General features: G+C 43.1%; 1 protein-coding gene and 2 long non-coding RNA genes across 3 annotated transcripts in view; 1 reads left to right on the top strand and 2 right to left on the bottom strand.

Annotated features, from left to right (window-relative positions):
* Nucleotides 1-3112: 3112 nt before the first annotated feature.
* Nucleotides 3113-5832, bottom strand: LOC111268720 (uncharacterized). The gene is made up of 2 exons (XR_002685374.2): nt 5154-5832; nt 3113-4675 (listed from the first exon to the last, which is right to left on the bottom strand). It is a non-coding gene; the product is annotated as an uncharacterized LOC111268720 (long non-coding RNA).
* A 4824-nt stretch (nt 5833-10656) lies between these two features.
* Nucleotides 10657-20412, top strand: part of Jupiter (microtubule-associated protein Jupiter) — an 84833-nt gene continuing 75077 nt past the window's right edge. Inside the window, exon 1 of the mRNA XM_022847865.2 lies at nt 10657-10972. Coding sequence (XP_022703600.1) covers nt 10935-10972 — 38 coding nt within the window. The 5' untranslated portion in view covers nt 10657-10934. The remainder of the gene's footprint in view (nt 10973-20412) is intronic.
* On the bottom strand, nt 14548-16604 carry LOC111268722 (uncharacterized). Its single transcript, XR_002685376.2, has 3 exons — nt 16251-16604; nt 15868-16057; nt 14548-15736 (listed from the first exon to the last, which is right to left on the bottom strand). It is a non-coding gene; the product is annotated as an uncharacterized LOC111268722 (long non-coding RNA).

The raw sequence follows: 20412 nt of genomic DNA, 5'->3' as shown, positions 1-20412 counted from the left end.
TGCAACAACAACGGCATTAGTTCCAAAAGAGGTGCTGGTCTAGATATCCACCTTCCTACGGTGGGCATCCACGAAGCCACCAAGCTTTGAACAAACGGCTTCTTATGTACCACAACACACAGTATCGCTTCAAGTAGCCAGATCTAGACCATACTTCATCATCTGAGTATCACAGACAACGATGCTGATGGTGAGAAGCACGAGCCTCAGATCGACAGAGCTGCCAAACAACTTGAACGGGACTCGAGTTAAATGGCTATTAGCGCGTTTCGTTATTGGTCGTTCAGTTACAGCCACTGCGCATCAGTGTACGACATTTTCTCTTGCCGCCTTTCTCCGTAACCCCTTGCCTCCTCACCCCATGTCATCTCTCGTCGTGACAGGCGGACGAAGAACAAGAATATAACGGACAGTTTAATTTATGGAGATATTGACACGGTGATGCATTCGCATATAAAGTACCGCTCACCATTATGTGTATAAGTGGTTGAAGAACGTCCATGTTTTCTAATTACTGAAACGTACTCACATCAGCCGAAAAAGTATACCAACGATCAACGATCGGCTATCGGGACGCGGAAAATCAATGCGCAGTTGACTGTCTATGATCGCTGCGGCATACTCATGCCCAAGATCATTTACCGTTACAACATGTTGGGCAACTGTCTAAGTCTAATGAATTCTACGCGATCGACTCTACTGAATTTCTAAGTGAAGAAGGCAATAAAAGCAATCCTGCCCCGTCTAACACCCGCAAGCGATGGATAAATGTCTGGAACAAATCTGACTTAATTGTGTACACGCCTATTTGCTATGAGAAACAGATTTTTTTAATAGCTCGCATTGTAGAAAAAAGGAGCCACTTGAGGAGTCGCCAGATTTCGATATTAACGTAGCTGAAAGCGACTAGGAGGGCCTATTACAGCAGAGTGATTCAGAAACAAAAAGAACAAAGACCGTACCTAAAGACGCTTGGTGCACTCAGAATATCTGCCCTTCGACTAGTGCTATTGTCATTAGCGGCAAAATTGCCGAGCCATCGAGAAGAAGCACTTAATACAGGTGGAGAACCTTGAGGCTGAGCGGAGAAAATTTGTACCGACGAAGAGAATGAAAGCAATAGGCGTAGATTGAGGCTCGTTTCTGGGCCCTCTGCTCATCTAATATGTCACTGAATCGGCCTACCACAATCTCACGCCAAATTATAGGTAGCACATACTTAAAGCAATTTAAAAAGTGAACGCGTCGCAATGATTTATTACCAGAAGTAGCTAAGGCATAGACCGATGGAATTGGGTGGAGGAAACGTCCAAAAAACAGAGCTTTTAAATATGGTACAATCTGTTACTAAGTAACACGTACCATATCTAACAGTCAGGTGATTTTTAGGACTAAAACTGACTAAATTAAAATCACCTCACATATCACTTGCGTAAAACGCGCTCTGTCGTTTGCAAAGTGCATATAGAGCTTACACTTGGTACCATCAAGATTACGGCTCCTTCTAAGCGTTCACTAAATTCTAAGAGAGCTGCGAGCCGAAACACGGAAATTCGTAACGACCCGTGTTGACCAATAGACGGCCACTCAGCGATACGAGTAAATATTTCCTTTTTTTTTTTTTTATTCGAAATATATTTCGTTTTCAGCGGTACTCTTCAACTAAACGTAATAAACAAAAACCAGAAATCCGTGATAGTCCGTCGTAAAACGCTAGACCGCTCTCACAGATTACTTACGTTTAGATTTGAGCACCAAAATGCGTGCGCTCGAGTCATCGTATAAGGACGAGCATCGTCCAGTGAAGCATAGACTTGATTGACTTCGTTTTACGGTACGATGAGCCCCATTGATGTTGTTGCTAGGTGGTGCGTTTGAACACGAAGCACTTGATTACTGTCGGCTGGCGAATTTACTCTCCTTAGGTATCAGTGGCAGTTCGGTTGCCCTTTCGGAATAAAAAAAAACAGGTTCAAGAATAATTGCTATTACGATTGGCATTTTGAGTTGATGTACATGTGTAACTATAGGGGTGTCGTCTGCTGTTCTGCTCATAAATACTGATATATAGGCAGACACCAATATTGGTCGAAGTCGATGCTTTCTCAAGCTGGGCTAAATTCGCTGCTCTAACGGTAAAGATGGTTTGAAACTTTGGGCTGGCTATTGTGTTACCGATGAATTATATAGACGACCGGCAGAACTGTGCCTACGTCCTGACTCTTCAACATTATCAAGTTGGTCGCCCCTTTTATTTAAACGCCAATGCGTTATCACGACCACGTTATACGTGTGATGCATATCTGACAACAATTTGCTTTATGCATTTCTCTATGGGACTATTCTGTTATATGTTCTTCGTGCGTGCAACAAAGGGCTATGGCGGGACAAAAACCAAAACTGGACACTTTCGAAGCAACACAGGTTACGTGTGCGTTTACCTGAGTGTACAGTAAATGTCCTTGCCGCAAAAGCTTACCAATCCTGCTTTCTTTCATTGGTGCCTTTCGCCTACGTTACCTAGTGATGTCGTCCTAATTAAGCGTGGTCCCTTTACTGTTTTAAAGATTACGAACCTATATTTTGAGTGCAACGCACTTCCGTGTATGTTGCCACCGGTCGGCAGCGCAAGAATCTTAAGAAGGCTATTTTATAGTAGGCAATAGCAGTAGCACTAATTCGACAGAAAACGCAGTCCTGTCCTTAATTCTGTTGTTTATAATGTAGCTACGAATAGAAACGTCCCGTTGTACTACTGTAGGTAAAAGGCCGAATATACATATCAGGATTACTACAGGATCGTTAATTTATGCCCATCCATTCTACTTCCATCCCAGATAGTCGAATACACTTACAAAATCTTCGTGGACTAATCATTACCGCAAGAGACGATTAACATACTCGAGTTTAATAGCTTCATAGTGTTCATAAGCAATAATTTCATTTTTCTATATATATATATATGAAATCGGTGAGACATGTTCCCATCGTACTTTTCGTGTCAGAGGATTGAATTAGCATTTTCTCCCTGTTAATATCAATTTTCTCAAATTATTGTGGGAAAATTCGAAGAAACAAACAGGCCAGTTGAATGAATGAGGAAACCATTAAACACTGTTTTTACGGCGACGCGTGTCCCATTTATTCAAATCGTTGTTTTCAAGTACGATCACAGATAACTTTACTACCTGCCGTTGCTAAATATTCGGAAATGTCTTGTGTGTGATATCTGAAGTTGAAGTTACTTGACTGTTCAAAGAGATGAGTTAAACATAAAAAATAGCCGCACTATATTAAACTATATGGGAACAATTAGAGCGTATGTAGACACAACAAGAGAGCAGCACCTGCGTAGTGGAGGGTTTGACAATCTGCCCTAAGCACATGCCGTCAATTGAGCTATCTAATTTTCCGCGGCGCCTTAATGGGGTATGTGTTTAGCTCGAGAAATATGGGTCAGGTATAGAGGGGTTGCTGGCTAGATCTTAGTATTTCTGGTAGTGGAAGTATCGGATATGAGCATATGAGAAAGCTACGAATAAGAATAAATAATTACCATTACATCGATACTCTAATAATAACGGTCACAATGAACTGAGGCGTAACTGTACGTCGCAAACCTCTCTCGCGGATTGGGTGCCTTCCTCGACACACCTAGCTGGTCGTCGGTCCTACAAGGCCGATATATAATGTTAGGTGATTTCGGTTTGTTTATCAGGTGCACATCATGCTATAGATAGCGATGCTGATAAGTTGAAAGAATGGGGAGGTTTTTATGCGCGGGTACGTGTGTCTGTCTGTGTCTATTGACAAAAAGACTTCGATGACTTCAATGAATGTAAACGACGGCTATCGAGCTTCGCTTCCGCCTGAATAGCAACAATAATTAATACAACTAGAAGCATCGACTCTTTCTCAAAGGAAACGGCGAAAGCTTTTAGGTACAATACTAGCCGATAGTCAGCTCTTGTAGCCTTTAACCTAGTTCGACTATTGGAAAAAGTTGCATAGAGGAGGAAGTTCATAAACTCAATGCTTTCGACATGGAATTGATTAAAGAAATGTAGATTTTTTATGTTGATTTATTAAGTGTGTCGTAACTATGATCTGATCCAATGAATCGTGTATGACTCGTGCTACTTTGCAAGACAGATATTTGGAACTATTCATTAGGGTCAATCATTCATTAGATCAATGGAGGGTCAGTCACACTCTCTGAGACCAGAATAGCTTTGCTAAGCCACGTACCTTACGCCTAGATCGGAGAATCAAAAGGCGACACACCTAGAATATAGGACGTAACACTGTTTGTTGGACGCAGCGTAACTGGCTGGCCGTTTCCTCACCGTTTGAAAAAAAACGTATATTCCTGGTCTATACACCCCTGCGTCAGATAAATGTGCAAACACAGTTCAACGAGCGTTCAACGATAACGTTCCCTAATTAATAGCGAACGGCGTGAGCTGTCACTGGCCGTACCAAATTGCGCAATGCCAACGAAGTAGTACATGACAAACGTGATGAAAAAAATGATACAAACGATCGCCGCACGAAATGCACGAGCAGGTGTCGACATGTTTATCGTGTCCAAGCGTCCCGCAGTGAAAGAGGTGACCACCACGAGCCGATTGCTTCCGTAGACTTGTTTCTGTGCTTTGAGGCCCATGATATAAATCTGCAATTTAAAGGTGGCCAGCATTTTTGCTTCATTTCGTACAGGTACGACTACGCTTAAACGGTGACAGTTACAAACATCGGCGAATCTGGATTTTTTTTTTTAAATTAAATCAGAGTCCTTTATAGTATCTAATGATATCGTAGAAATGCACCTTACTCATAATTTTGCACTTGCTTACAGACTGACTGGGATTAATTAAGCTATCATCAACTGACCATCTCTGTAAATCTGGACTGCACAAAGTAACTAGCTGGTATAAAAATGGAATTGGTTTAGCGCCATTATGGTAGTCATGATTACCGGGATAGCAGTGACCCAGAATTATAGGACTATGCAGATCTATTAAGTAGTCTGCTACGCTTCTACTACGATAATAAAAAAAAAAAAAAAAAAAAAAAAAAAAAAGATTGCAGTTTGTTGGTTTTCGTCTTGCTGGGCATCATCGGGCCGAAGTGGCGTCATCCGAGAATCTTACCCTTTTTGCTGAACGTTTTTCATTTCCGCAAAATGTATTGTTGTTATTGTTCTAGCCATGTATGATTTCGAAGTCGTGGATGAAGGGTGTTGTGCTGTGATTTGGGTTGCCGGCGTAGTGGACAAAATTGGCTAGAGACTTCTTTCCGTAGGATTGACTCGATGCCCTGCTTACGAGGTGACCAACTTCAGGCGAGGTAGACATTGACTGTTATGTGTCACGCTGCTGCTGGTTCTGCTGCTGTCACTATTTCACAGAAGGTGGAACTGAACCAGCGGTTGGATGGTCTCTTTCAGTTTTGAAATGCCAATTCCAATAAATCGCTCCCCGCTGGAAAAAGTATACCATGTTTTCCAGGGACAGCAAAAATGGGAAGCATTGTTACAACACGTACAATGCGCGTCCTATACGGATTTTTACCGCTTTGGAGGCGCAGCAGACTTCGATACAATGAGCTGTTGTCTAATGGTTAGACGAGTCCAACTTGTAGCACATCATTTTAGAGTCAAGTCAGAGAGAAATGTCCACGAGTTAGTAGTTGGAACGCTTCGTTCAGTAGAATTTTGTGTTTCTTATCTTCACAGAGGGATTAAATACAAAGCGTTCACAATAAAATCAATTAACAGATTCTCTTTAAATCGTAAGTGCATGCGGAAACAAAGTCGTGGATAGTTAAAACAGTGTATTATTTACATCTACTGGCATTTTACACTAAGGAGATGCGTGTTTTTCCTTTTTTGTCCTTAATTATCTATGCCAATTCTAATTGTGTTTTATTTCGCTGTTCGATGTTATTCGGGTGATGTTGCGTTCGTTAACGTACTACCGCCACCCGTTACGTACAGCAGGTGGCTGCTTATATGTTCTTCGATTCAACGACAGAGTCCAAATAAACTCTTACTCACTAATAGACCCTGTTTCTGATCTAATGCAGTTTCTTAATGTGCAGCCTGTTTACGTACGATCAGGCTGTTGGCAAAACGGACATTTAACGCCGAGTGGAAAGGAGGGAATAGGCATATAATACCTACCTGATCTCCTCCCTGCCTTCACAGAATCGATTTCTTGTCCATAATGGCTATCTGCTTCCTTCCGAATGACGACTCTGAGATGACGGTAGCACCGTACCGGCGCTTAGCCAGAACGCTGCCGGGCCCGGATCTCTCTGTGAGTGGTGCTCGTAGCAGTCTGATAGTTTGCTGCGATTTCGTGAATCTAGATATCAACGTGACTGATATCCGACTGACTTCTACATCCCACACTTCTTCTGAAACAGATTTCTTGCCGGTTACTGCCTTCAAGGAGGACCACCGTTTTAGATAGGCATATACCGGTCTGGTCTGGACTATGGCGCAGTAGATGATGAAGTCTGCTTGCTGTTTTCGAGGTAAGTGCTTCTTAGTACGCTTACGTCATATCATATGAGTGCTGAGAGATTTCAACTCTCGTATTTAGGCCACCTGAGAATCCTTTATCAAACAGTAACTACGTATGTCTGGTTAGTTCAATGTCTGTAGTGCATTACGCCTTTGGATACTTTTCGACTTAGTTTGGACGCTCTGTTAGGTGATAACCAGCCCAGGTTTTTGTTTTTATTTCAAATGGAATGAAATACGTTTCGATTTTTATTCCGTTGCGTTATACGTAAATCATTGCAGGCCAACATTAGGGCAAGTATGCAGCGTCAGGCATTACAAAACAACGAGCTACGGCTCCTAATAGGCAGCAGAATATTCTGCAAGAGCTACTGCAGTTGCTAGAAGCGTATGACCACAATTTTAAAATGTCATTCATTCCTTTTGCAATACTAGCAGATTTCCAGGCAAAACACAATTAGTTCACATATATAGCGACTTCTTCGCAACTGAACTTACGCTCGCAAAATAACTCAGAGGTTAACTTAACAGCACTTACCCAAATGCATATAAATTTTATATAATATACAAAAATTGCTGGTCAGACAACTTGATTTTTGTCACAAACGGCTTCCAGATGTGACTTCTAAGCAAGTTGCTATTATACTTATTAGAACAAAGGCAATCTTTCTTATTCATGCTGTATATATTTGTCCACGTTGCATTTCATTTGTTACCTTTTACGCCCCATGCGCTTGCCAAATTTAGCCCTTTTTTTTCTTACAAGGTCCAGCCAAAAGCAACCAGTCTAGCCCTCTCACGGTGTTATGCGTTGACCGTTCAGCGATAGCGTTTACCCATTGAGATGTGTCCCCTATTCTTATTTACGATTGCCTTTCTTCAAAACCCGTCGAGATTAGGATGACCGCTTTTCTACATGTCGTTGACGGTTTTAACGCAGGCCGTTTAGGGATCGAAGCAACAGACTGAACAAGTCAACTTCACTTCGACATTCGGCGATCACATGCCTACAGCTACTGCGATCTATTCTACTGTTTTCATGATGGCGTCGTACAATTGCTACTGGTTATCGTGGCGTGTATTCATCTGTACGTACGCTGACTGCCAATAAGTCCATTGGTCTCGTACTGAAGTCTTCGAATTCCCCTTTCTTCTCTGATCAGCCGCACGCGAGATCAGGTATAGGCTTAGCCTATTCACACGATGTACTGAATCATAATAGGACACGAAAACATACAAAATGACGATAGGGAACCGCAGGATTCAGGCAAGTGCTATGATGAAACAGTTGAATATTCGTGGCGGGACTATTTAGCCCTTAATACTTCTATAGGACGCGGGCATACGGTAACAACAGCAGTAATACGTAACTGCGGGAAATGACTTCACTAGTAATTGAAGAACTAATCTGCTGCAATTATCTTACTTATATTGATCGAAATTGCATTATCGTGATTTCGTGTTTTACACGATAATACCACTTTGGTCCCAGAGCGTACAAGCGAAACCATTTACACTCATCAGTGACGGATCAGGACTCAACAATGGTAAATAGCGGGGCCAATGTCTGTTTATCGTTTTCTAGCCTTCCTGGGTAACTATTCGGTGTTGCAGCGTTGATTTCCGTGCCGGTGGGAATCTGGGATCCAGCTAATAAATGTGTTCGTGTTCGCTGAAGCCTGTCAACGTAATCAGTCTACCTGAAAGCAAAATTACCCGTAGCGCAGCGCAAGTCACCTCGAACACACAGGATATTTCAAAACTTAACGATAATTCTTGGAAGGTGATATAAGCCTATAAACAAGGCAAGTTCACAAGAGTGACGAGTAGATACCACTTCGAAAGTATTTAACTGTTTTGTCTAAAACTAGAGGACGCGCACTTCTACGGTAGAATTTTCTTACGCACCAATTTGACGCAAGTCAGTCGATTAAAAAAATTACCTATAGTACTAAGTGAAATCATAAAGGTTTTCTTAACCTTAAAATCAAGTTGCCTAATATCGTCCTATTACGGTTGGGTTTCTATAGGCATTCGCGTAGAGCTATTACTCTGACATATCGTTTCATGCCGAATGCAATATCCTGTGGGTATACCTTGGTAGAATTTGAAAAGTAGTCGACCTTTCGTTAAATTATCTGCGAACAATTAGCCAAACTCAAGTAATAAAGTATGTTTTATCCCAAACTGATGGCGTTTTTTATTGCGGGGCGAACAAAAGTCTTACCTGGAAATTTCGTTTTGGCTTTCCTGTACGCTATCCATTCCAGTGAAGAAACCGTCGTCTGCTAGAAGTATCCAATGTGTTCAAAAACGCCAGTATCAAGCGCGTATTACGGTCAACTGTCGCTAATTTGACAGTTTGTTGTGGTGTCAGAGGGGCACTGTTATTTATTTTCAAGCTGAAAAATAAACAGTGAAGACGCACGTGTTCCCATTTTCCCAGTCGAGGTAACATTTCTCACAGGATCACAGATTTCCGTAGTTTATCTTACGGGTTTTTTTCGTAAATTTCCATTTTTATCATTAAAAGAAGTATCGGCGCCTCATGGCCTTATCGGGAAAACGCGTTGTTCTTTTAGCTCTCTTACCCCCCCCCCCCCTCCTCCTCAGGGATTGACCTCGAGTTTTTAAATATCTCTTCCCTGTTTTATAGGGGTCAAAAGTGGATGATAATCAGGGTAGTCAACGTAACGGTGCAGTGAGCCGATATTAATTGCTTAAATTGTTCAAAAGTCAATAAGTCTCACTTGAGAAGCGCACCAAATCCCCAATGAAGTAGGCACATATTGCTTTGTCTAGTGTCTGTGTCATCTAATTTACCTTGTAATTATCAATACGTTGAACGCGGAGATTTCGAGCATTCTGGGTTAGAACTGAAATTTTGAAAACAACGTCGTTAATGCTTGAAGTAAGCTGAACGCCGCACGTATGTAGATTTATGTACACTAAGATAGAACGTGCCGGCAGCATCTAACTGAGCGATGAAAGCTCCACAGACAACAGCGAATAGAGACCACACCCCATACAGTCCGGGAGAGGGTAGTTTGTGTGACGGCACAGCGAAGGGTGGGTGTCCACTAGGGGGTAGTTACAACACAGGGAACAACTGGGGGCGTCGAAGAGTGAAAGACGACGCGACGTGACCGACCAAACGAACGAACGAGCTAACCTTATCGGCTCGCAGCACAGGGTTGAAAAGAAATAACTATACAGTATTAAAACTTGCACAAATTTGGAAAAGGTTTAAGAATTTCTGTCAAAATGCCGCTAATAGCCGTAGAAGGAAGGAGGTGTCGACTCAACTTCAGTTTACGGTTTCTGCTCGTCATCCATACCTTCTGGAACGGATTTAAAAACCCACCTCTGTTGCTCATAGCATCACTGCTGCATATATAATTTGCAAAAAGGTTTGTAGACTCTGACACGCTGGAGACCAATGTTATAATGGAAGCGTGTCATAATATTTAAGCTGGGATAACGTGGTTATATGATGGTATCGATGCACGTAGACCGCAAGTGGCAGAATGTCAGCTGGAACCGAAATCGAAAAAATCCATGACATCTTTCTAAGCCGTAGTTAGTCAAAGGATAATTTATCTTTTGGCTTACATTTATATTGTACAACTGAAGTCAGATACACCGATATATATCCAGATGCGAGCGAAGCAATGGCCGGAACCATGCAGTACGCTCACAGTAAGTGGAAATAGGTGGCATTCGCATAAGTATCGCCGAGAAAGCCTACGAACGTGGTCTATAGGTGCTTTGAAGTGTGCAGTACAGCACCTACATCTTTTGTAGGCGCCGTAGTGAAGCATTCCCTTGTCTCTTCCCTTTCCTTTCCTAACTTTGAGTTAGCAGTTCTTCGGTAAAGACCGCTTTACTGCTATACCGCTCTGTTGTCCTATTCCGCTGCTGTAGTTGCTGTTCTGCGTGCGACCGGTTCGTCCAGATACGACCAGTACTACTATCGCTGCTACTGCTGCAGGCCTTTGCTACTGCTTTTACGAACGACTACGACGAGACACGAGAAGTGGAAAGGAGGCCAATAAAGGGAGCCCCGAACTGGGAGAGGGCAGTTGCGGCGGTAGCAGTGGCGTGTGAAGCCGGCCGGTTCCCTGTTACCGCCCGGTGCTCCTTGTGGATCTGCGAGTGCGTGTCCGAATGTGTGACTCGCTCTAGCCAAAGTCGTGCTGCCTTGGCCGCTGCTGTCAGATCCACCATTCGCAGTCAGTTCAGTTCCGATCGGGATAGCGACAAGAGAGCCGCTGTTCTAGTGCCACTGAGAAACCACACCGGCAGACGCGTGGTCAGGTAGCGACGACAAAGGACACAAGGGACAAGCTAAGTTCAACTTCTTGGAGTGCTTGAAATTTGTGCAAGTTCTACAAGACCAACGAAGATGAGCATCTGCAACGGAGAGGATCTGACCTTCCGCAGGTAGGCGACGGAAACCAATTAAAGTAGAGTGAAAAAGAAGAGAGCAGTTTAGTTTAGGTGTAAAAAACGTCGGTCTCAGAATGAGTGCGTCAACGCCATTGGATTACATATAGGCTTATTCAAAGGATGAATGTATTATAAATCGTCAACGCTCACTGATCGATCTGTTGGTCCAACGTCAGCGAATTATAAATTGCGGCACTGCGTGTGGATATACAACACTTCTCGTTGTCAGGTTATTCCCTTTGCTTCTATAGTACACGCGTTTGAATAAGACCGGTCTATAAAATTGGAAAGTTTTTGGTGCTATATACGCTCCTTAAGATGAAAATACATTTGAAATAGTGGCCAAACGGCGTCACTGATGCCGATATACAAACTTTTAGCACAAAATGCTTCTCGGAAGTGATTATAGATGCTGAATCTTAAGAGTAACCTTACGAGCACAACAGATCCAGGAAAGCCAATTCAATTATTATTGATTTTCGTCTAGTCCAAAAGGAGCCTTTGAAAATATTTGCCCGCTTTGGATTTGCTTGGCCATTCGAAGTGAGCGCCTCAAACTTTGAATTTCTCTCGTGTATTTTAATGCAGAAGTTATAGATAACGGTTCCTTTTTTAACCGAAACCCGAGAACACCGTGAGCTTCTGATTCGCTTTTTTACTATTGTATCCTGATTTTCTGAAGTCGGCCTGTGAATCGGTCGGTGATGTCCGTAGGTCCGTAAGGCCGCACCTGTCGTAGGATTCTCACGCTCTCATTGCTAGTTCGAAGCTACTTTCCCTATGCTACAACATCGATTGTATAACAGCGATTGCCCACGGACGACAACAACCCTTAGCCTAAGGCCTTTGTGCACCCTATCATGTTTTTTATAGGTGATTTTCTGTTAAAATACCTGCATAAGCTAGTCATACGAACAAATACAAAAGGGTCGTTTTTCTTTTTTCTGAACGGCCTAGCATGCACCTGAATGCACCTGCTTTCTGTTTATCAGCGACTCGATGCGTAACGTACTATATTTACGGCTTAGTTGGAGGCGCAGGCACGGCCTTAGACACCGTTCGATCTGAGCAAAGCCAGCGAACTATTGAATTGTTAGCCTAGCTTATATTTGCATACTTGAAATCTGAAGTGTTGCTGATGCTGGGACGTCAGCAAGCGATTATTTGAAGGCTCCAATGGCGTCCAAGTGGAACAACAAAACTCACATGAGATATCCCGATGGCGTCAGCCAAAGATCACATAGTAGTCTATTTTTTTTGCTGATAGTACTCCATACTTGAGAATAAGTAGCGGCAGCCTATGCAGCTGCGCCGGCGCATCCGTTAGTGATAGCGATGGTGGCGGAACACAAACGAGGACATTTCCCAGCAGAATGAGATTTTTAAGCAAGTTTGTCATGCTTTCTGGTCAAGTAATTCATAAGGGTGAATACGAGCTCTTAAATTTCAGGAGTAACGGTCGATTAGCTCAGCTTCATTGATTGTCTGCTTTGCAGCGTTTAGTTTGTAATACAGTTCCTTACAAGGCTTGTATATAAAGTTAAGTTTTATGTCGCCGGAGCTACTTAGTCATTAGTCGAAAGCGTAGTAGTTAGAAAATGCGGCTCAATAAGAAAGAGTAAGATCATCTCTTTTCGATTATCTCTCTAGGTGGCCGCTACGCGGCGCATTGAATTATATTTTTTTTAGGTATGTACCGAGCACTTACCTGTGTTGTCAGGTGCTTATAACGTTTCTTGCTAATTAATAGATTATTATATCTTAATCGTAGTAGTAGTACTACTGAACTTTACAGAAATACATGTCTAAGAAGCGGTTCCTCTAGTTTTTCTTCTCTATGATAGATCGACACAGCTGGCTACTGTATAGAACGGTACCCTTTATATCTGATTCGTTGATCTATACCCCATGCAAGCGAACTATTGTAAACTATATAAGGCGCAAGTTTCATTGAGAAATTCAAGACTCTGCACAACGAAACGCGAGGCATCCCATCGTCACTTACAAGCGCAACAAATCCGAGCTTCTTGTAAGTTCAGCCAAGCGATTTACTTCTTCGTTATCAGAAGCCGCATTATCCCATTGCCGCCACCGCCGCCATCACCTTCAGCACCGCTGACAACAACAGCATCTCTCTTCCTGTCCCTCCCTCTTATCGGGCTCTTCTCTTTTACAGCAATCATGAAAATTACGGCTGCATTAGATCTTCACGCCTCTCCGCTCAAGTTGATTGTCCCACAAATAATACGCACGGGCACTGGCAAACACACGTGCAGACTCGTGTTCACCTACACGTAAGAAGAGGACAGGATGGCTTAAAATGCCTGTCATCAATCCCAGCTCCAGTCGTATCGAGCTCCTGTTCGCATTACTGTTAGGGATTGGTTAAACCGCAACGGGCAGGATCCATTGGCTTTTCAGGCTCTAGCAAAACAACAAAGCGGGAAGAGCGTAGCCGTAAAAAAATATATCCAGATTTTGATCAAGTCAAACGAACCTTGTATTGTCGTTACCCTGATATGATATGGGGTATGCACGACTGATACGCGCCGACGAGCTCGTGTATTTGTCTTCGTTTCCCTATGCGTGTATTTTAGCATTCAAAGCTCTCCATTGTTCGCGATTAGCAATAGCTAGCAACTAAAAAGCGCCCTGTTTACGACCAGGTATGACCTGTTTGACATACTCAACGTGGTCGTTAGTATCGATAGCTCGTGATGGGTAACTTCGTGCATTTTTAGAGTACGCTCGTGAAGTTCACATCTAACTGCGTTCAGTCATATTTTGCCAGATGAAAATCTGCAACCTCTGAGTCAATCAGCCGAAACATGTTGTGGCTTGTTTGACTGATCATTTCCATAGTAGCTTTAGCAGCGTGATTTTTTCTTTTCTAAATTGCATTAATTTATTTTACCAATTGTTCGGCTAATCAATCAGCATATACGTTCGCTCCGTCTGTTTATTACCTATTGTAGCTTGCACGTATCTGCTGATGCTTTACCCCCATCAAACCATGTTAGTTCGATGTACGAGTGGAAAATCTACAAAAATACGTGGTCTTTCCATTTCCATTCCACCGATGCAAATGTCGTACTTTGACAATCATTCTGTGCAGAGATACGCGATTGATGAAAAATGGTGGGTGTGAGGAGGGGCGCCAACTGGACGATTACCACTCTTTAGAAAATAAGTATCAGCTACACGGTTTGACGTTTCAGACATATCGTGCAATACAAGTAGCATGGGGTCACATCGGAGAATAGATGTTGAATACCGAGGGGGTGATCCATCTGCTAGAATCAGCATTGTGTTTCATAATGCACCGGCTGTCCAAGAAGTTGTGCACGTCAGCAAAACGCTTGAATAACAATTAGACAGTAATGCTTACCTGGCTACGTCTGTCTATTGAAAACTATCCCCTCGAGTACTGGGGATTTTCGGCCCTTGTGCCGGGCTTCTCATTACCTGAGATAAAATTTCTGTTCGGCCATGCAACATGCCATTCCTCCATGGTAATTTTATACTTTGTGAGAGCTAAAGCAGAAACATCAAATGTCAAAATTCTCTCATAAGCTGCATAATTAACTGCTATGACGAAATTTCATTTATTTAACTGTTGGTAAATTTGCCTTTGGCCTTTATAATAGGTTTTGCGGTCACCTCTACGACAAATAGCTTTAGATGATAGGTTTCTTTAAAACAATCCAATGTACAGAGCACTGATACTGTCGTTTTCTTTTTGAGCTGTATCGTGTAGCTCTTTTTACGTATCGCTTTAACGGTTATTTAAAAGAGCCAGTTTAATTAGTGCACCGATTCAAATAACCAATTCGCTAACAATAGACATGGCCATGTTGGCTATTCACTGGCGCAGATCTTTTGGGTGCAACACCGTCAGTGTACCTCGAAAGGTCTCTCGGTGCTGTGCTAAATCGTCTTATATCTGCGGATGATATCGTCCAAGGATCAACGGGCCTCTACCCAGTCGACAAGCAACTACACTTGTACGTCCGATTGATATGACTTTAGGCATGCGACCCGAGCCTCCGCTACCTGCTGCTATCAAGTAACTTGCTAGGCATCGCCGGTTCCCTTCGATGCCTTAGCCCCTTCTGATTATGGCGTTGCCTTGCCTTCCGGTGAGCGCAAACGAAATAACGATGGCGCTGGTCGAATGCTGCTCCATGCGAGTCCAACATCGACCACACCGATGGCTCGTGCGTTTTATGGGCCCCCTAAGCCTCGACTCCTTTCTTTAATATCACCGTCAGTCGGCCGTTCCTTCATCAACAGATCCTTCTTTTGCCAAAGCGCGCCTCTTAGTCGACCGAGCATTTTGGTCCAGTTTACTTCGTTGCTCTTTGCAGCACGACCATTCGTTGATCTTCTTGTTTCTCCTAGTCGACTGATACGTTTTCGACGGTGTTCTGTCCTCAGCTGTTCTCTTCGGGAAGGCCAGGTTGCATAGACAATTTCGCCCTGTAAGTGTCGTCTATGCGTTTCCTAGACACACTGACTTACTCCGTTTACTATAGAAATAACGCACAGATTTACCATCTAAGTATGATGTGCACAAGATAAAGAAGCTGCCTTATATCTATGCATACAAATCTATGCAGATAAATAACAGAAGAAAATATTTTTCGTTTACGCATCAATAACAACATTAAAAATGCTCCGTACTTACTCGCTTTGTGTAAATCAATAATGAATTTCAAGTGCGCCGCGCCACAGCTGACAGGTGACCAATATTTGCGCCTGCACAAATACGTATCGTCGTCATATTTCTTTCCCACTCCTCGTAGTACTTTAAATTCTGCTTTTTTTTTTTGTGCGGAGTCGTGGTTAGATTGTTACGATATTAGGCCATAAAAAATAATGATACTTACCATCGGTATCATCTGTACAATGGCAATAAAGATTTTCTATGTGGTGAGCGCGTGCGGCATAAAGTTACGATGGCAGTAGCATTGGCACCGGCAAGCGGCGATAGTACAAAAGCAACAACGTTAAGAACAATGAAGATGAAGCACACAACTGTGTGCGGCAACGACACCAGCAGCGGATGTACGCCGTTTCCTAAAAGAAAAGACGATCGATTGACTGATACAGCTGCTAATCAGTTCTCGTTCATTGATTCAATCGCCTCGAAGCGCACCGTTTTGTATTCAAAAGCTTTTTGATTTTGAAATTAGGCGCGTCTTCACGCCAGCGGCATCGCGACAAACAAAGCTGATGTTTCTATAGAGGCAGGTGTGGGTAGATGTCTTACCATGGCCCGTAGTCGTTGGTCCTTTTCGGTAACCCCAGGTAGTGTTGACACGTGACTTTCCCGCAGGATGGGACGGCACTCACTGCTTGAGCACGTCCCCATAAGCAGACGTACCCGGATAAACATATTGAGCTGTCTCTTAGATAGCGAGGTGGAGAGCTTGCAAGCCTCCGGCCTGGAAGGCACGGACGCGAACTTTGCCGTTATCACCACCATTATACTGACCAACACGAGCGCTACGAAAACAAAACAACAACGACGTCAATAACGGCGTTGGTAACATTAGCGCTAACGTGAAACGGATGCGAACAGTAGCGGTCGCTGAATAATGATCGTGCTGAACGATAAAAACGAGCGAAAACTTTGCCAGACCACTCCACCTACCCTGGTGCCAAACGGCGTTATACTAAAGCTACGCGACGAGACATTACAACTTCCCAGCGTACCGTCATACGCATTTATAATATTGTCGTCAAGCGTATTGCTTTCACTTACAAACAACTGTAACTTCCTTAGTGGTCACAGCCGTAGTAGTTGTATTATCATAGTCGCGGTAGAAGCGGCGGCATGATGACTAATTACGTTTTATCGTAGTCGTCGAACGTTGCGTAACAACGGTGGAGGCTACGTTTTTTCTGGCGTTCAAGCGGGATGGAGAATTTTCGCCTCCGGCGACTAAAACGCTCCAGACAATGCAATCATGACGGCCACGCTAGTTGGGCAAACGGCTAGCAGGCAGGGAGGCGGATCTCGGGAAAATTCGGGGGGCAGCGCTCGTATTCCTTGCACTGTTTTTACTACGAGTTCTGTTGCTAACGTTGCTACACCGTCTAAGCTTAGGCAAAAAATCAGCTCCTCCTAACGACATTGAACAATAGGCGTTCGTTGTTATTATTATATTGTTATTGTAAGTGTGCGTTTGCATATTCGATTTGTGCATTGAAATCTATGAAATGTCCACTTTTAGTTTATCGAATGGCCTAATACAGGCCTTTGTAATCATTCTACTTCTATGACACATAGTTTATATTTAATATAATATAATTATTATACAAATTGTTCATACGATTAAAAAAAATCAGTTATACCCAAGACACTGGACTGTCTGTGGTATACTGGGCGGCAGTATAAGAAGCCAGTGACCATGGGTAGTATTTACACTGTCTTATTTCGTCCGTACTCAGATACATACCTAGTTAATCATAGTAACTTGTTTCTGCCCAGAAACAGACATCGATGGACACACACCGAAGACGTCTCCAGTTGATGTTTTATATTATGCGCCTTCAGTTTTATAAATAGATCGCTATCTTATACAATGTTCGCCAGGAAGCGAATTACCGTGCTGATACCGCCACAATTATAGTTACGGGCCGTCGATAGACCTATCAAACCGCCCGTAGCTTCCCGCAAGAGGAAAACTTATCGATGTGTGAGAATCTGTAGGCAGATGATGCAGTGAGCTTTCTGTCTTGTACGTCAATTATTTGATATTTTTACATCTCAGTAAAAAAAAAAAAGTAGTTGTTGTTGTAACCGCATCTTGTGAGTCATATCTACTGGCCTAACTCATGCATACATTGTGCTGTTATTACCTGTTGCTGTTATTACCTACATATACAGTACTTCTGTGAAAGAATCTGCTACAGCAGTTGACGAGATCTGTATCATCTTTGAGTTGGGAGAAAGCCGCGATTAGCACTTCCCTCTATTTCCCTCTATACATCAATTCGTGGTATTTGTTAATAGTGACCCCTGCGATGGTCCAATAAGCGGACGAACCGTCGGGGAGATGCTACGGGTAGCTTTTGTTGCTGTCTAAGCGAAATTTTACCCGTGGAGCCCTGCTTCACCCTAAATCGAGTTCTCTCGAAGCAGCTGTTGAGGCATCATCCGCCAACATTGTGGATCGTTGGTGGGCACTGGCGTGTGTTTCGGTCATGAAAAACTGCGCGCCCAGAGGGTGACACACGAGCGGTTGTATTGCGGGACTGCTGCTGTTCGTAGCCGCTGCTATTGCTCTCATCTCTCTCTCATCCCGCCGTCCCCCGACTTAGTTGGCTGTGTTTAGCACTAGCTGTGTTTACCGCCCGCCACTCTTTGTCAGCCCTCCATTCAACCCCCTCTTGCTTTTCCATACACACAACCTCCGTACCGCCGGCCTAGGATGGCAAACTGGGACAGACACCTCACTTTGAGGAGTAAGGCGCTCAGGCGGAATTGAGTGCTGCTTACTGGTAGACTGCGTTCGACAATGCTGTTAGCTGGGGCTACTGACGCTGTCTATAAGCTTATACGTCTTGTACTCACACATCCATATATATACAGATATACGTATATCTCTATCAATGTACAATTATCTATAATAGCTATGTCGCCTCAGCTGGTGAACTCCTATTTCAATTTTTCGCATTCTCATTTCAAGAGGACATAAGGACTCGACAGTACTGATAGCGTGAGCAATCCAGCGTTAAGAAGACCACTTTACCTCGCCAGACTTCTCTGGGACACTGGGCTTTTATGACCTTTTAACCAAAATTGGATCATAAATGATAAAGCCAGCCAAACTGCAATAGTGACAATACTCTGTACCCTCAATAATATGTTTGCGGAACATACGAATCTAGGGTTAAGTGCATTTTTGTACTTACAAAAAGTTCTTGTGCAGCGCGTAATGTTAATGCAGTTCCAAACGTAATAGGGATGCTTAATACGTTCGGATAAAACGTTCGAGCGATGAACTACACTTTACAAGAAGTTACGTATTTAAAGTTCCAGGCATTTATGTAACTGATATACGAAGTCACTGAACCGCAGGGTCGCTAGAAACAAGGTCTATGACACATTGAAAAAGCTCACAGCTTGAAACCCCGTCAACCGAATTCGATTAATATCAAGGAGCCCAGTCTGTAATTTCGTAATATACCAACGAAATGTTCCCGCCGTTTCCTCTTACCTATTCATGTTAAAGTTAATAAAGATACTCGTTTTACTGGCGGCGCACGTAACGAATCGGGTATATTGCCACTTTCGGGGGTGAAACAGGGGAAAGGGTCAATCTTGCTTTCTGTATGCCTCTATATGCTCCGATATTGCGTTATAATAGTAGTTTTATAGTATTATACGATTATGGAAACGGTCAGATATAGGATGGCTATTGTACCGTGCCCATTTTTTTTTTTTTTCTATGAATCAGGTTATTGGACGGTGTAGGCGCTTACCCCTCCATCAGTATGAATTTGGTGCGCTGAAGCGATTACTGCCGGCGCGGTGCAAAATACGAGCTGGCAACTGATCTTTTTTTTTTTCTTCTTAGCTACCGCGTAATATATATATATATATATATATATATATTTATATATATATATATATATAGATATATATATATAGCACCCATTTCTTGCGAAAACATGAAGAATATAACAATGTGCTGCCAACTATTGTATAATGATACGTGTAGGAATGCCGTATCATAGACGTGAGCTCGGTTCTGGTAACAAAAGCTTGCCAAAGTTGGTTTACGGCGTTGCGTCAACAACTAAGACGACCAAGGAAGATCATCAAATGTATGCTAAGAGGATGGTATGTATCATTGTATGATAATTTTTCGACATTTGAAATCAATCTAACTATGGTAGGGGGCATAAGTAATGGTCGCTGATCACTGACAAAACGATGGCAAGTTAACTGCAATCTACTAAATGCAACTTTTTGCGGTTAGTCACGGTGTCATTATTAGCTTCGACTTTGCTAAATGAAAAAGGAAAGAGCAGACGAAAGAAAAAAGAAAAATTGGTGGAAGGGGGCAGGTACACAGCAAGCGCCGCCACCGTTGCTAGCTAGCGATAGAGGTAAGGAACGTCGTTCAAGCTTAGCTCACGACGGCCATAGCGTTCTGCTTTATTTTCACACAAGTGGCTAGATCGTGAGTAGAGCACCCATCGTTACTAAGGCAGCATCGGCTCCTGTTCCCTCTGCCGCTGATCTTGTGCGACCATGAACGTTTCTGTTATCGTTGGCGTCGCTGTTGTTGCTCACATAAGCCGCCGGGTAATAACCTGCCGCCGACACGCCATCGCATACGCTTCTTTAACGAGCAACCGTTAACTCTATAGCGTAGACCTTAGGTTAAATGCAGGTAGAAATGGCGCACAACTTTAGC

This window comes from Varroa jacobsoni, unplaced genomic scaffold, assembly GCF_002532875.2.
Source record: "Varroa jacobsoni isolate VJ856 unplaced genomic scaffold, vjacob_1.0 scaffold_1312, whole genome shotgun sequence".
In the NCBI taxonomy this organism is placed as follows: Eukaryota; Metazoa; Arthropoda; class Arachnida; order Mesostigmata; family Varroidae; genus Varroa; species Varroa jacobsoni.
This window is presented reverse-complemented; position numbering and strand designations above follow the sequence as displayed.